Source organism: Anguilla rostrata, chromosome 13 (assembly GCF_018555375.3).
Source record: "Anguilla rostrata isolate EN2019 chromosome 13, ASM1855537v3, whole genome shotgun sequence".
Lineage (NCBI taxonomy): Eukaryota > Metazoa > Chordata > Actinopteri > Anguilliformes > Anguillidae > Anguilla > Anguilla rostrata.
This window is the reverse complement of record NC_057945.1, coordinates 25,725,402-25,743,430: the sequence shown is the minus strand read 5'-3', so window position 1 is coordinate 25,743,430 and position 18,029 is coordinate 25,725,402. Positions and strand designations below refer to the sequence as shown.

The following is an 18,029-nucleotide window of genomic DNA, read 5'->3' as shown; positions in this document are numbered from 1 at the left end:
AATTTACTTGAGGTGTACATGACATAATAATAATATACAACTCTGAATAAAAAAACACCATATAGAAAAGCAATAAAGACAATATTTATTATTTAATGAATAACAAAATACAAAAATACGTACAAAATATAATATACAAATGAACATGCTTTTGTTTATAAACCTGGAAAAGCTGTTCAGCATAAAACGTTCTGTGTAAATCAACTCTGATAGAGTAGCCTACGTATAACTCATAATAGAGTTGTTACGGTTGATTTAACACTGCATTGTGGTGAGCAAAGCTGCTGGACTCTATAGTGTGCATCTTAGTTTGTAACGTATTTCCATGTCTCCTTCCGGTTGCAGCACCCCAAATCCATAGCGACTGGGATTCCCTTTGGGCATCGTAGAGGCCGGGTCACACAGCTCCAGGTCCAGTCGCGTTAGCACCATCAGCAAAAGCCTGGACATCACAAGGAAGAAGGTAGGGGGAAGAGAGATCACTTAATAACCTGCATCTCTTAACTATTTAAAAATGAATGCAAATGTCTAATCTTGTTATTTCTCTTCCACTAAACAATAAAATTTGAGTCAAACACAGCAGCAATTTAATAAGTAGTTATTTGAATCAAGTGATCAAAAAGAAATACCCTAATGCCAATTTGTTACAGGAATAAAGTAATCCAGAGCCATGAATTATGGCTCAAATGAGCTCCTCTTTTCATTTCTCTTAATGGCTTTTGCTTCTAACACAGGCAACCATCCAGCATCCTTCAATAAGCTAATCAATTCATGCCTGCCAACACTAAAGCCACTTCCTGCGTTTCCAGAGGAATTTGGTGACCTCACAGTTCCCTGTTCTGAGATCAGGTGGCTAATTCAGAATGCTCACTGTTTGATGCTGCTGATGGCGAATTGCTGTCCCACACACTTGTTCTTCCCCGCCCCCCATGGCATGGTGTAGTACTTCAGCCTCCTCCCGCCTTTGTAGAACTCCCTTTTCTCACTGCCGTTGGAATTCAGGAACCTGTCATACTTGAATTTCTACAATGGGAGACAGACAGGAAACACAGACTGTGTGACGAATGTTAATTATACACAAAGGTTCTGCATGGTTCAGCAGGCTAGTATCCCCCTGGCATGCAACCAGTCAGGCTAACCTGTTGTAAGAGGTTGTTACACAATCAGCAATAATAATGATTTGTTATGACTCTAGACGATTTCTGCCTTTGTGTACATTGTGGAAGCGTGATTGAGGAAAGCTCATAAGACTGCCCTAAATCTACTTCCCACGTCTATTATCTTTGTTTCTATTATAGCATGCAGTTAATCCTGTGGCATTCTGGGTTTAACCTTTCCATTGGTAATCTGAGACTGATGGAAACAGTGCTTGCATATATGATTACACTTTGTAATTACGTGATCATACAATCTTTACAATACAATTTTTATTGCTTTTTAAGGCACTCCATATGACTAAAATAACAATAGGCTTACAGTGACATATGTGCCAACGAGGCTAAAGGAGGTTGAGACGGAAGGGAAAGGCACAATAGCTTTGACTGACGGGGGAAGGCTGAGGTCATGCAAAGAAATGCCACAAGCTTCTGCAAAGCCACTCGTCCTGTCAGGCTGTTGATCAGCCTCAGCTGAGGCATCTGCACCCAGCCGCGCTGTGGCTGAAGTAGGCCTTACCTCTGGTTCCTCGTGGATTTCGGGGTCCATCTGGGGGCTGATGTAGGGGAACAGGCACATGCGGTCCCCTTTCCTGATGTCATACTCCCGCCCATCGGCCATGCACAGAGTCTTGCTGTGCAGCACCTCTCGAGTGATGAAAGGGGCTGCAGTGAGCCGTAGCGTCTCATTCAGTACACTGTCTGTCACATGATAACATAGGAACAGCAAGGTTAATCAGCGCCATGGGTCATTCAGGCCATATACAGTAGGCTCATCATTTTGCATATAAACATAAATGCCAAGACTGGCTTAGAACAATTCAGGCCTCTGCTTCCTCTTATACACTCCTCTAATACACTAGTAATAATAATTTTAAAAAAAATCTAAATAACAGTGAGAAATTTAGCTTTAACCAATTTATGCATATGTCCTCCAATTCTACTGACAGAACTCAACTTAAAATGCATCCTGTAATACCCTTTTATTTATTTAGTTAGTTATTTATAGAAATTTCTGCCTCCATTGATAATTTATCTTGGAAATATAAGACCAATACACCATATCAGGCTGCAGTAGGTTACAGAGGTGGCCACTCATATGCCATGCCTGTTAGAAAATTAGACTTAAATACCAGAACACTGCTTGTTCAAATCCAAGCAGGAGAATTGCTGGCATACCCCTGAGTATGTTACCAAACATTTTCCTCTTCATAAGATTGCAGGCCTTCAGTCAAAACCATGCATCCATAAAAAGAGAGCTTTAACTTACTGTGAATGTGCCGTACTAAATAATTTACAGCCAGCCTGCAGGAAGCAGTGTGTGGCAGAGGTATGATTTGCAGAATAGGGGTATCTAGTTTTCACTATAGGTCATCTCTTGTTTGCTGAGTGGGTCTGGTTATTTGGATCAGAGGTCAACTCACTTATTTGGTACATACACCTCAATTGCAAATTAAAAAGGTGCTTCCTTGCCCTGGAGGACTGACGCACACTTTGCATCACTGAGTCCCAAAAACCTGTAAGGGCTAAATTCCTTTTGTTCATAACCTGCTACTGCTCCTCTCATCTGTGGTGACCTAATTACTTCAATGGAATCTGGGCTGTAACTACACCTAACAACACAGGACATCTCCTAACTCTTAAGAGTTTACAAACAACAAACAGTGTCTTGGTATGATAACAAACAGGAAGCACATATCTCACCATCACTTGTCTAAGTAGTCAAAACATTTTGTTCCGATCCTAGTTCTGTGGTAATGCCAGTTTGGCTTTGGGGAAATACACAGGCCACCAAACACTTACCAAAGACTGGTGTGTTCTGTAACTTGTCAAATGGGAGGCCCTGTGGTGAGTCGGCTTGCAGTAAGAGGCTGTCAAACTCCTTTTTCACAGCATTCATTGCCTCGGGGTTGATTAACAGGAATCCAAGAAGCCAGAAAGCTGCAGGTCCAACATTACCCTGGCAGGATCAGTAACCAAACATTCACATCAACAACAGAAAGAGGTAGCAGACAGCAGATGATGTGGCGTGCATTGCAGTTTTACTAATCAAATTTTCAGCTTCTATCTAGTATGAAATTTGCTCATTTGTCAAAGAAATGTTGCTGTCATTACATGATGGAATGGGAAATTCAGCAAAATCAACTGAAACACACACACACACACACACACACACATACACACATACACATACAACAGGAAAAAGTTATAATTCAGAGATTATTTATCTGAAAATAAGCAAAATAAAACCAAGAACTGTATAGCATATGAATAAAGGATTGTATGCATCCTCCTTTTCATCTAATAGCATTGGTCTTCATCTAACAGTCTGGTCCTGAGTCATATATCTGTGTTGCAATTGAAGACTGAAGAACTCACTTATGTTTACATGAGGTGTACACCACCAATCCCTCAGCGCTGCAATTTCCTTTAATGTGTAACTAAACTGTGTGCGATTCTTGTGTAATTTTAGGTGTACAGGATGGGATGGAACTGCTGAAGCCAGAGACTGGGTAGAGGGAGCTCCTGTTTTATTTTCATTTTAGATTTTTATTGCATTTCTGTTTTCAAATACTGAATAATTACATTTTACATTGCCTTCACCACATAAGTTTCAATTTGTGCATTGTTTTCTGAATAACTTTATATTATTTTAACTTGCAAGTCTGCGAACTCAACAAGCAAATTACTGAGCCAACATTGTACCCATGTGGCTCACAGATGTACTGCAGCCAGGTGACTGCATACCCAGTGGCAGCCTTTGGAAATGGGCCGGTGTGCTTGTAGTATGATTAACTAGGAAGCAGCAATGCATGAGGCAGGCTGTTCATTGTCTATTCAGGCTGATGCATGGGGTGTGACCCAGTGGAAGTGCCAGCAGCTTGGCCAAGGACACTCCACCCACTCTCCTGGCCAGGGAAAGGCTGTCTGGAAACCCTATGCCTCAGAGAACAGTCTCTCACATGTATGAAACTGGTCACAACCACAGCCTCTTCCTGTGGCAGATTTTATATATATACAGTATGATGACATAAACCTGAGGATGCTCTTCAGCTAGCGATTACGATTAATGTGATAAACCGGAATGTATTGCTTCACATATCACATTATATGTTAAATTACATATACTAATATTAATATGTCATGTTTTACTTGTGTGTGCGTTTCATATTCTGCATTTATAAATTGTGTCGCATTTACTTCTTTTGGTTGTTTTAGGGTGAGAACTCATTGTGTCATTAGCTACATCTACTCCAAATGTAAATGACTTTGTAACTGTGCTGGCTTGAGCCAAATTAGACTAACAGAAGATAGTTAGTGTGTTCCCTCCCATCCCTGGTGATGTCTTATTTGATATGCTTTTTGAAATGAGTTATGCAATGTTTCTTACGTGTGCAACTAGGCAGTCACAATCTGTGTATGCACTGGCATGTGAGATAGTGATTCCATTTGTGAGGGAATTTCACCATGCCAGAGAAGTCAACGAACCCCTGGGATTCCCCCGGAGGCATACCAAAAGAATGATATGCCTCATTGTTTTTTTTTATTTCATTCTTGGGTGTCATGGAAACAAAACGTCTGCCCCAAATTCCAAAATCATTTGCACCGCAAGAAACAAACAAACAGCAGTTTGAAATGACAGTGTTGCAATGCACATTATAAATAGAAAAGAATGCAAACAGTGTGGCTCACCTGGGTGGCCCACAGTTGAAGTAGCATGGCCCGTTTCTGCATCTCCTCATCTACGGCCTCATCCTTCAGGTGCTGAAGGTAGTTCTGTAACCACGTGTCTTCTGTCTTCTCACCTGGCAGGGCTGCAGACAGGAGGCTCCATAGCTGCTGACGCACAGAACCGGCGATCCTCTTCTCCTCTGTTGTGGAGGAATGGAAAGACAGGTTTGAACTGGAAAGAAATGAAGGCCAAACACTTCTATCCTGCCGTGAAAAACTGTAAAGCTGAATGCTGAGTGTGATCAAAGAACAGGACTGCACTAAACACACGAGGGGAGGATAAAGTTAGACCGAGTTGATCTTAGACAGGGATAAGGTGGGAAAACTGAGACAGGCGGAAGGATCAGGAAAAAAAGTGAAGGTGGCACCAGAAAGGGAAAAGAAAATGCAGGTGAGAGACTGGGACGTGAAAGGATCACACAGTACATGTGACCTGACAGGTGGGGCACAGGCAAGTTTTAAGACTTCTTTTGTGTTTTAAGTTTGAGCTTGTGTTTGAGTTTGCATAATGATTTAGCTTAATCTTGAGCATAGTCTCGTGGGAACTCTGTAGTAGTTTAGTGCTTAAGACACAATACGGCCCATACCATCAATGTTCTATGATCATAGTCTGAGGTGCATGTTTGTTTTGAAAATACTGTCACATCACTGAAGGTCTGAAAGAATGGATGCTCCCAGCTTTTAATAAACATGTGCGCGTCAAACCAAATTAGCCTATTGCATGTATGATCATTCAGTTTTTAAACAAAGTGCTGAAATATGCTGTTACATAATGTTCCTCAGGTATTTTTTGCTGATCTGATAAGGGTCAGGCAGGCATGAAGAAGGAGAATCAAAGCAGTATTGAAGTAAACAAAGTTCCCCTAGTGACGCAAATCTCTGGTGCCTAGTCCTTAACTATCACATGTTTCAAATGGGATTTCAACGGTTTCACAACAAAAACAAAAAGCTATGGAGCGAATATCCACCACAGAGCTACTCTGTTACCTGGGTTCAGCATGTTCCGTGCCATTTTTGTCAGGAGGCTGTCAAATTTTCTGAACTCCTTGTAGACTGCAGATGAGTCTGTGTAGTGGTTGCTCTGCTCCGCTCCAAACAGTGTGAGGTATCCAGCCCTGTTAAAAGCGTGGAGGGTAGGGGGGTGGTTGTCATTTCAGAACAAGATGTAATGACATAGGACAATAGCTATACTGAAGCAATGTCACTGTGATGCCATTAATGTTAATTGATGGCATTCACATTAGTGCCATAAACTTGTCGATGTTCATGTATACTGTATTGACAGTTGATGTACCATAAATTTGAACCTGCTAGATAATCTTTCAACACAGAGTGCTTTTTCTGTTATTCCCACCTAACTCTTCCCCACTGTAAGAATCAAAATCTTGAACTGGAATTCAAATCCAAATAGATTTGTAATTAATGCAATTTAATCAAAATTAAATTAATTTCCAAGGTTTCTTTACGACTCCATTTCCAGCTCAGCAGTACTTTGGTGCATTCACATTCAACTTAGAAGTAGCACTAACCCTGACACCCGGATTTGTGGGCCCGTATAAATAAAAAAATTTGAATTGTTTTGTCTTTGGTCTGCAGTTAAGTGTCATCATCAGATAAACACCAATTCAACTATTTATATGGAGTGGCTTATGTTTTTAAACTGTTTATCGGGCGTAGCTGAGGAAACCCCAGACTGATCGAATGAATTATGTACCTAAATAGCAGGCTGTAGCAGAAATTGAAGAGCCCGTCCTGTTTCCAGTTCTTCTGGTCCTGGATAGTCTCAGATTGCAGTAGGGCCTGGAGGTTCCCCTCCATGACACTATTCAGGCAGGTGAGGCTGTCTCCTTGGAAGTGCCTGTGGACGCAGAGGTGACAGGGCACAGGGGAAACATTAATTTATTAACTGTGCCTCTGTCGTGTACATCTACCCATATGTTATCCATTGAACAAGCTAATGAATAAGTCATGTTTGTGAATGGCTTCTGTGGATATGTTCTGCTTCCCTCAACTGAATCTGAAAGCTCAGATTCAAACAGATTAAATCTTCACTCTGATAATGCACTGTGGCGCTAGTGTTCTAACACAGTCCCTGTAAATACCATCATCGCCCACTTTTGCAGACCCAGCCGCTGAGTACAAAAACATTCCTTAGCATCAGCAGGGTCTCAGATAACTGAACAAATGGGCCAAATTTTCAAGGTAGAATGCACCTACGCTGAGAACACAAGAGGATTAAAGAGCAAACACGCTTCATTTGTAACACAGTACAACTACAGGCGTCCCTGTGGAGTGGTTCAGTACATCACCATAATGTTCTTTATATCTTTACATCAGAAGACCACTCAAAACTTGGCGTGACAGTTCAGCTTTTATTATTGAGGATGAAGGTGTACAGCACTGTAAAGTGCTAAGACCTGTTGCCAAGTGCTCTGTTAACACCAACCACACCATGGGTTGTTTAATACAGCTCTACCACATTCAAAATGGAGCGGGATCTACAGACAAAATGTTCATGCTTGTGTATAAATCCACATTTGAGGCAGGAGCCAGGTTATACCCATATTAGAAATTATCCACTGACGCAATCTTAACAGAAATACTTGGCCATACTTCATGTTTCAGGCATTTGTGCAGTTCTTCACTTACCGCATCATTAAGGCCTTCTCTGTGGAATTGTTGTGATTCGGTAGTGACAAACTGAAGATCCTCTGCATCAGTACCTGGGCGTAGCGAGTGAAGTCTAGTGTGACCGAGTCCTGAAGGACTGCATCATAAGAGTCTGGGTCCAGCAACACCGTCACGTAGTGTCCAGCAACACGTACCTAGTAGACAAAGTTCTTGGTTGTTATTAGTGTGGTTGCCTTAGGGCAACTACACTATTATTATTGCACATATTATTAGTGTGGTTGCCTTAGGGCAACTACACTATTATTATTGCACATATTATTATTCATATATTTTATTCTTTCCACCCATTTTTTGGACCGCTACTCCTCCCAGAGTTTTCCCACCACATACACGTGCAATATGTCAAATCGAGCGGCTTGATCGGGAATGGTGTGCTATTACTTTGTGGAAAGATTGGTTGCACGGTTTTTGAAAAATTTGAATTTTTGTGGGCAATTTTTTCCCATAGGGAATGAATGGCGGAATGTTCACCCTTGTGATGTCACAATGCTCTGTCTTCTCACCCTTGTGATGTCACAATGCTCTGTCTTCTAGCAGCAGTACTCTGGTCTCTCTCTAGATTTGAACATTCTGCCATTCATCTCTATAGGGAAAAATTGCCCACAAATTGTACAATGCCTCATTGGACATGGTAGAGAGTCCTTTGTCCATTGGTGGAGATCAGCCTCGCCCCCCTTCCTGATTGGCCGATGTTTGATATTTCATAACTTTTGAACCGTTTGTCATAGAGAACTATGGGTCGCGTCATTGGACTCAGTAAAGACCTAGCAACCGCCTAGAACTCCATAGCAACCCCCTAGCAACATCCTAGCAACCGCGTATAACTCCATAGCAAAGACATAGCAACCCCCTAGCAACACCCTAGCAACCACCTAGAACACCCTAGCAACGGCCTAGAACTCCATAGCAACCACCTAACAACACACTAGCAACCACCTGGAACACCATAGCAAATGCCTGGCAACACCCTAGCAACCGGCTATAACGCCATAGCAAATACCTAGCAACACCATAGCAACCATCTAGAACACCATAGCAACCACCTGGCAACACCCTAGCAACCACCTGGAAAACCATAGCAACCACCTAGCAACACCCTAGCAACAATCTGGAACACCATAACAACTGCCTAGCAACACCCTAGCAACCGCCTAAAACTCCATAGCAACCACCTAGCAACACCCTAGCAACCACCTGGAACACCATAGCAACCACCTAGCAACATCCTAGCAACAATCTGGAACACCATAACAACTGCCTAGCAACACCCTAGCAACCACATGGAACACCATAGCAACGACCTAGCAACACACTAGCAACCACCTAGAACTCCATAGCAACCACCTAGCAACAACCTAGCAACTGCCTAGAACTCCATAGCAACCACCTAGCAACACCATAGCAACCGCCTAGAACTCCATAGCAACCACCAAGCAACACCCTAGCAACCACCTAGAACTCCATAGCAACCACCTAGCAACACCCTAGCAACGGCCTAGAACTCCATAGCAACCACCTAGCAACACCATAGCAACCACCTAGCAACACCCTAGCAACCACCTAACAACACCATAGCAACCGCCTAGAACTCCATAGCAACCGCCTAGCAACACCCTAGCAACCACCTGGAACTCCATAGCAACCACCCAACAACAAACTAGCAACCACCTGGAACACTGTAGCAAATGCCTAGCAACACCCTAGCAACCACCTAGAACACCCTAGCAACCACCTAGCAACATCCTAGCAACCACTTAGAATACCCTAGCAACACCCTAGCAACTGCCTATAACTCCATAGCAACCACCTAGCAACACCCTAGCAACCGCCTAAAACTCCATAGCAACCACCTAGCAACACCCTAGCAACCACCTAGCAACACCATAGCAACTGCCTAGAACTCCATAGCAACCACCTAGCAACACCCTAGCCACCACTTGGAACACCATAACAACGGCCTAGAACTCCATAGCAACCACCTAGCAACACCCTAGCAACCACCTAGAACTCCATAGCAACCACCTAGCAACACCCTAGCAACTGCCTAGAACTCCATAGCAACCACCTAGCAACACCATAGCAACGGCCTAGAACTCCCTAGCAACCACCTGGACCACCATAGCAACCACCTAGCAACACCCTAGCAACCACTTGGAACACCAAACTGCATAGCAAAACCCTAGCAACCACTTGGAACACCATAGCAACCACCTAGCAACACCCTAGCAACAACCTAGAACTCCATAGCAACCACCTTGCAACACCCTAGCAACCACCTAGAACTCCATAGCAACCACCTAGCAACACCCTAGCAACGGCCTAGAACTCCTTAGCAACCACCTAGCAACACCATAGCAACCGCCTAAAACTCCATAGCAACCACCTAGCAACACCCTAGCAACCACCTAGCAACACCATAGCAACTGCCTAGAACTCCATAGCAACCACCTAGCAACACCCTAGCCACCACTTGGAACACCATAACAACTGCCTAGCAACACCCTAGCAACCACTTGGAACACCATAACAACTGCTTAGCAACACCCTAGCAACCACCTATAACTTCATAGCAACCACCTAGAATACCCTAGCAACCCCCAAGCAACCACCTGGAACTCTATAGCAACCACCCAACAACACACTAGCAACCACCTGGAACACCATAGCAAATGCCCAGCAACACTATAGCAACCAGCTATAACTCCAAAGCAACCACCTAGCAACACTATAGCAACCACCTAGAACTCCATAGTAACCACCTAGCAACACCCTAGCAACCACCTGGAACACCATAGCAACCACCTAGCAACACTCTAGCACCCACCTGTAACACCATAACATCTGCCTAGCAACACTATAGCAACAACTTAGCAACATGCTAGCAACCACCTAGCAACACCTTAGCAACCGCCTATAACTCCATAGCAACCACCTAGCAACATCCTAGCAGCCACCTAGAATACCCTAGCAACACCCTAGCAACTGCCTATAACTCCATAGCAACCACCTAGCAACATCCTAGCAACCACCTGGAACACCATAACAACTGCCTAGCAACACCCTAGCAACTGCCTAGAACTCCATAGCAACCACCTACCAACCACTTAGCATACCCTAGCAACCACCTAGCAATGCCCTAGCAACCACCTGGAGCTCAATAGCAACCACCTGAAACTCCATAGCAACCACCTAGCACCACCCTAGCGACCGCCTAGAATTCCATGAAACCACTTAGAACTCCATAGAACCACCTAGCAACACCCTAGCAACTGCCTCAGACATCATAGCAACTACCTACCACTGTTCACTCCATTCAGCACAAAGTCGACTTCGCGTTGGCGGCAACCACACTTCACAATTTCTGCAGGAATTGTCTAGTTAGTGTGGTTGCCTTAGGGCAACTACACTATTATTATTGCACATATTATTATTATTATTAGTGTGGTTGCCTTAGGGCAACTACACTATTATTATTGCACATATTATTTATTTATTATTATTCCATCCATTTTTGGACCGCTACTCCTCCCAGAGTTTTCACACCACATACACGTGCCATATGTCAAAATGACCGGCTTCTTTGGGAATCGTGTGCTATTACTTTGTGGAAAGTTTCGCTGCACGGTTTTTGAGAAATATTAATTTTTATGCCCAATTTTTCCCCATAGAGATGAATGGAGAAGGTGACGTCATTCATATGCGAACGGTGAAGTTACAGCATTGGTCGGCTTTGCACACGTGATGCGGTCAGCTCTACGGTCTCAGCAGCCAGGATAGGAAATAGCTGATTGCGGAAGTGAAAGAACGATATTCAAAATGAAAAATTACAAATGAAAACGCTGTCAGCTAGGTATATCAACAAACATATGGCTTAGGCATACCCAGAAGTCCTCAATAATAATAGTATTTCACGAGATATTACGCAAATTCGTTGACGACGTTTCGTCACATGCAGCGTCTTAGAATGCTAGTGCTAACAAACAGTCATGGCTTTAATGCGATAATGAGAGCACTTTCGGTTGACCTAAAAAAAACGATATTAAAAAACCAAAAACAGACGTGCTGTTATACCTGGTTAGAAAGCTTATGCTCTCAGCTACTGAATAAACGAATTTTCAAACAAGCCAGACTTTGCGTATTTGCATGCTAGTGCTAACAAAGAGCGAATACGTTCTATGACATGATGACATAGCTTTCGGTTGACCTAAAAAACGATATTAAAAAAACAAAAATAGACGTGCTGTTATACCTGGTTAGAAAGCTTATGCTCTCAGCTACTGAATAAACGAATTTTCAAACAAGCCAGACTTTGCGTATTTGCATGCTAGTGCTAACAAAGAGCGAATACGTTCTATGACATGATGACATAGCTTTCGGTTGACCTAAAAAAACGATATTAAAAAAACAAAAATAGACGTGCTGTTATACCTGGTTAGAAAGCTTATGCTTTCAGCTACTGAATAAACGAATTTTCAAACAAGCCAGACTGTACAGAAGACTGGAACAACGCTGTCAACAGCACGTGTGCAGCAGTTTCAGGTCCGGTCTAACTCCAGAAATTTGGTTCGGCTAACACGTAGTAGGCTATCCTGTGTCTATGAGTTCGTATCTAAGGTAACAGATTAAACTCTGAATTGCAGCACAGTTAAATGTTTTTATTTGAATGGTAAAAATGAGCTGAACTTAACGTAAAACCATAAATCAATCACATTAATCTCCCTAGCCCTGTCTTGCTTTTTAAAATGGAGCGGTTGTGCAGTGCAGATATAACGTTTTTCCAAGACCCTCTGAAGTGGCCAGCTAGCTTTATGATTCGCCGTCACTCGTCACAGCATACCGTGAGTAAATCGCTGATCTCAAGTATTGATGAAGGGTTAATTTAGCTCTGAATACGTGTGTTGCAAATGAACTCGTTGCCGTGATGTTATATCATGTATACCATACTATGTCTCTGCTCATGCTACAGAAACTGTTCGCTCCGTTCAGCACAAAGTTGACTTTGCGTTGGCGGCAACCACACATCACAATTTCTGCAGGAATTGTCTAGTTTATTTATTATTATTATTCCACCCATTTTTTGGACCGCTACTCCTCCCAGAGTTTTCGCACCACATACACCTGCAATATGTCAAATCGAGCGGCTTGATCGGGAATGGTGTGCTATTACTTTGTGGAAAGATTGGTTGCACGGTTTTTGAAAAATTTGAATTTTTGTAGGCAATTTTTCCCCATAGGGAATGAATGGCGGAATGTTCACCCTTGTGATGTCACAATGCTCTGTCTTCTCACCCTTGTGATGTCACAATGCCCTGTCTTCTAGCAGCAGTACTCTGGTCTCTCTCTAGATTTGAACATTCTGCCATTCATCTCTATAGGGAAAAAATGCCCACAAATTGTACAATGCCTCATTGGACATAGTAGAGAGTCCTTTGTCCATTGGTGGAGATCAGCCTTGCCCCCCTTCCTGATTGGCCGATGTTTGATATTTCATAACTTTTGAACCGTTTGTCATAGAGAACTATGGGTCGCGTCATTGAACTCAGTAAAGACCTAGCAACCGCCTAGAACTCCATAGCAACCCCCTAGCAACCCCCTAGCAACCGGCTCTAACTCCATAGCAACGACCTAGCAACCCATAACAACCAGCTAGAAAACCCTAGCAACCATCTAGAATTCTATAGCAACCACCTGGAACACCATAGCAAATGCCTAGCAACACCCTAGCAACCGCCTATAACTCCATAGCAACCACCTAGCAACATCCTAGCAACCACTTAGAATACCCTAGCAACCACCTAGCAACACTCTAGCAACCACCTGGAACACCATAGCAACCACCTAGCAACACCCTAGCAACAATCTGGAACACCATAACAACTGCCTAGCAACACCCTAGCAACCACATGGAACACCATAGCAACGACCTAGCAACACCCTAGCAACCACCTAGAACTCCATAGCAACCACCTAGCAACACCCTAGCAACGGCCTAGAACTCCATATCAACCACCTAGCAACACCATAGCAACTGCCTAGAACGCCATAGCAACCACCTAGCAACACCCTAGCAACCACCTAGCAACCGCCTAGAACTCCATGGCAACCACCTAGCAACACCCTAGCTACCACCTGGAACACCATAGCAACCACCTAGCAACACCCTAGCAACCACTTGGAACACCATAACTGCCTAGCAACACCCTAGCAACCACTTGGAACACCAAAGCAACCACCTAGCAACACCCTAGCAACCACTTGAACTCCATAGCAACGACCTAGCAACACCCTAGCAACCACCTAGAACTCCATAGCAACCACCTAGCAATGCCCTAGCAACCACCTGGAGCTCAATAGCAACCACCTGAAACTCCATAGCAACCACCTAGCACCACCCTTGCGACCGCCTAGAATTCCATGAAACCACTTAGAACTCCATAGAACCACCTAGCAACACCCTAGCAACTGCCTCAGACATCATAGCAACTACCTACCACTGTTCACTCCGTTCAGCACAAAGTCGACTTTGCGTTGGCGGCAACCACACTTCACAATTTCTGCAGGAATTGTCTAGTTATTATTATTATTGTTGTTGTTGTTGTTGTTATAATAATAACAATAATAATAATTATTATTATTATTGTTGTTGTTGTTGTTTTAGCATCACATTTACAGTCTTCACTGTTCTTATATTTATTCAGCAGGAGCTCTGCAGGGCCAGTTCAGATACTGTAATGCAAACGTCTACTGCAATGCTCTGGATTTAGACCTGTAACTCTACCTCGGAGTAATGCCTTTTCTTTCACATTTATCAGATATCCTACTTGCCAAACGGCAATAACAAATAAGGACGTGTGCACGTTAGTCCTTCAGTAACCTATTCTCAATCCTGCAGAGTAAGAGTTTAACTGACAAAAGGCTCTCCCTGGGTCCAGTTCTTACCGTGAAGATGTCGCCGTGTTTCAGCTTCATTCGCGTTAAAAACTTTGAGGCATCTCGTCCGAATTCAAGCGCGTGACCCAGCCACGGAATGATTCCTTTATCCAACGGAGGTTCTTTCTTTGATCTGCATTAAAAAATAAATACATTAATTAATAAAAAAAAAATTAAATCGTTGATCTGTATAGTTTACAAAAATATATCTATATTGTCCAACAGTCTTGGCTCAGATGTAACGCGCACCGTGATAACAAGCAGAATCGGATATGGAATAAATATTTTAACTTTTATTTAAAAGGTTTGGTCTTTTATTTTGTATTGCAGAAAGTCGGGATATGTTTTTCCTTAAAAAAAGCAAACAAATTGCACATATTTACATGAAGTAGGCCTACTCGGATGAACCCAATGTTTACTGAAAGCCAAACTCATGAGACGACAAACGCAAACAACGACAACATTTCAATATAAACACGTAGAACTTAATGTGGAGGCTCATTTAAGATCATCTTACACAAGAGACAAACTAAACACATTCACGTCTGTCATACATAATCTTTTTCATGCACAACACCGTCACGCACTAAGCCAACAGTGACGTAGTAGGACAGTGATTTATTTCACAGCAACTGACGTAGGCTACGTTACACCAACCCAACTGCGTAGGGATGTTCGTTTAGTTGCCATGACAAAATTACATTGACAATGAATAAAAACATATCGAATATTTTGCTAATAGCCTTTTTTTTTAATGAATGCTAATCTGCTACAATAGGCAACGTCGATGCTGATTTAACAGGCAGCAATTCCAGTAGACTGCCATAGATCAAAAGTTCACTCATAAAAATGTAATTGTGAAATATAAATGTAACCCCAATCCTTGTATTATGTGCTCCAAAGAGACGCTGTGAGCTATGTTTCTCTGGCCATGATATTATAGTCTACAGGCTGATATTTTGACGGTAGGTAGTCACATGCAAGTCCAGACTCATTTTGAATAGCAAAATGTATCTCCTATTCAAAGTGACAGCCCTTATGGCCTGCCACAATGTCACAACAATGAAACTTATCGTAACACACGCATCTATCACACCCATCATTTATTCCAAAAGGAAACTACAGGTGGGGGGCATAGGGAGGGTAAAGGTATGGGAGAGTCGCTATAAACGCATTGTAAATGTAACACGGTCAATAATTTCTTGTGCACTACTGCAACAGTAGCAATATCAGGTGTATAGACGCGCAATTCAGTCCTGTACCGCGGGCCAAAGAATTGAGCGATTCGACAACGGTCGCCGCAAATATTTCTAAAAAACGGTTCTTGTGCGAGGTAAGTAAAAATCTGTTCGAACATTTTAGTAATTTTAGAATATAAGGCATTATTTTTATATACAATAAACCAAATCATATATAATTTTAAGCAGTCATCTGTCCTTGAAAATTTAGTATGATTTTCTGGGTGAATTTTAGCGGGAATTGTTTGCTAGACTGGGTAATAATAAAAATAAATAAATAAATAAAACATTTAAATGACGTGATGTCCTCGTCTGTATAAATGTAAAAGCTGTTACAATAATGCCGTCTTTACAACAAATAACGTTTTTTTTCTGTAGACTGAATGCCATCTAACGAGAAAACGAGAGGGCTGGTACCCAGGGTGGTCATTGAGGGCTTCAGATTTGGAGATTAGGGACACTAGAGGGTGCTGAAAGCCATCTACATGTAGAGTCATTTTGGTGAGACTTTCGGCATTTTAAATGTCAAAAAATGATTTTTTAAGTTAGGTCAGTATTTGATGTTAAATGTGTTCTGCTAATTTGCTTGCTGCGTTGACATAGCATCCGGATGCTCCTAGTGATTAATAGAAAAGAAACATCCACCTGATCACAGGCATTTATAATAAGATTGTGCCTATTTTCTTTGTAAAAGCTTACCTGGATGTTAAGAAACGAACAAAAGTAGCCTACCTTTCCGAATCGATGTGTACGTTACCACAACTCACTTCTCGGTAAGTTTAGAAATTGCTTGTGTCAATGTTTGCGCACTGTCTTTTTCATGAATAAAGCCCTATAGTTCATAGTCTGAGGATGTGACTGGTCTCACATTACCACTGAAAGTGCGCTTCCTTGATTTACATTAGTATGTGCAGAAAACGCCTCCATACGCGCATTATTGTGGCGTATTCATGTACTGCTAATTATTCAGCCTCTCTGTTACAAATATACGGACTAGGTCGTATGAACGTAACATCGGACTGCTTGTATTTCGGTTTAAATTGTAGGCTATCCGATTAGATCAAGTTATGAACGTAACTGAAACGGATAATGAATTCTAACATGTCAAAGCTGTTTGAGATAAAATTGTATAGTGCTAGGCTAAACATTTTCCGATTAAATGAGCAAAAAAAACAAAACAAAAAAACGGTAACATTTATAGCGATTCTCCCCTAGTGCAGTGTGTAGCCTACCAAAAAAGGCAAACCATAGCCTAATATTGTTCCTGAGACAAATTTATTCAAAAATTACAACGGCTGGATAATTTATATTGACAGATGAATTCTCGAATTAGGCTACTGTAGATACATACCTTGACCGATTTGAAAGTATCAAGAAGAGAACGAGAACACAATGTAAAAGCAGAAGAGTTGTCCAGAACATTGCGTTGTAGTCCACAGTTTCTCCGATGAACGCGTGTGAAGTTTTTGAGCACTGAGTACCTGTCAGTTCAATTTTTCTTGCGGCATATTATAGGCTAAGGGGAGGACCACAAATAACGTCATTTAGAGGGGGCGGATAAACGCGTAGGCTCTGTTTTCTAAATCTCGGCACAATGTTTGCAGAGGACCAAAAGCGAAATAAACAATCCCTGTTATTGTTTAGCGGGGGACAAAAAAATATTCCAAAATGAAATATTTTCCAATTATATCAGTTTTCCAAAGATAGACAGGAGGACAATGTCGGCCTACACCTGATGTAGATTGTATTATACACTTAAGTTGTATTTCGCAACTACATGTTCATACTTATGTATGCCTATAACGCGCGCTGCTCCCACGCCAGTAAAACACATTAAGAATAAAAAAATTACGTTTAAAAAGGACTTGAAAAAATCTTCATTTTATTGCGTCCGACCTTGCTTTAAATTGTGATCTGTGCTTGCGTATAGGCTACTATCTCAGTAATTTGCCCAAGGGTAGAATGTGGCACGTTCTATTCTTGCGTGAGGATAAAAAACTACAAGATGCAGGCAGTCATTATTTCTGCGACACCACGAAGATGTGTACTGTACGCGCTTACATGAAAACAAATCAATGGCCACTAAATAGGCTACGTTTAGTTATTGTCCTCTATCTCGATTAAATTGAATTACTATAATATTGCCATTACTATAGCAGGACCTTATTTTTGTATCTGTAACCCCCCTTTTCTCATAAAATAAAAACTTAGTCACAAAAAACAAACAAACAAAAAAAACTTAAGTTAAACTCGCCTTGAGGATATGCTGTACATTTTGATTCCA

At 42.0% G+C, this 18,029-nt stretch overlaps 1 protein-coding gene across 1 annotated transcript; it reads right to left on the bottom strand.

Annotated features, from left to right (window-relative positions):
• Positions 1 to 62: 62 nt before the first annotated feature.
• On the bottom strand, positions 63 to 17,532 carry LOC135237801 (prostacyclin synthase-like). Its single transcript, XM_064305281.1, has 10 exons — positions 17,097 to 17,532; positions 14,517 to 14,640; positions 7,536 to 7,711; positions 6,601 to 6,744; positions 5,874 to 6,001; positions 4,848 to 5,026; positions 2,958 to 3,114; positions 1,675 to 1,856; positions 872 to 1,023; positions 63 to 442 (listed from the first exon to the last, which is right to left on the bottom strand). The coding sequence occupies exons 1-10, from the start codon at positions 17,165 to 17,167 to the stop codon at positions 292 to 294; spliced, it is 1,464 nt and encodes a 487-aa protein (XP_064161351.1). The 5' UTR covers positions 17,168 to 17,532; the 3' UTR covers positions 63 to 291.
• Between the last annotated feature and the right edge of the window lie 497 nt (positions 17,533 to 18,029).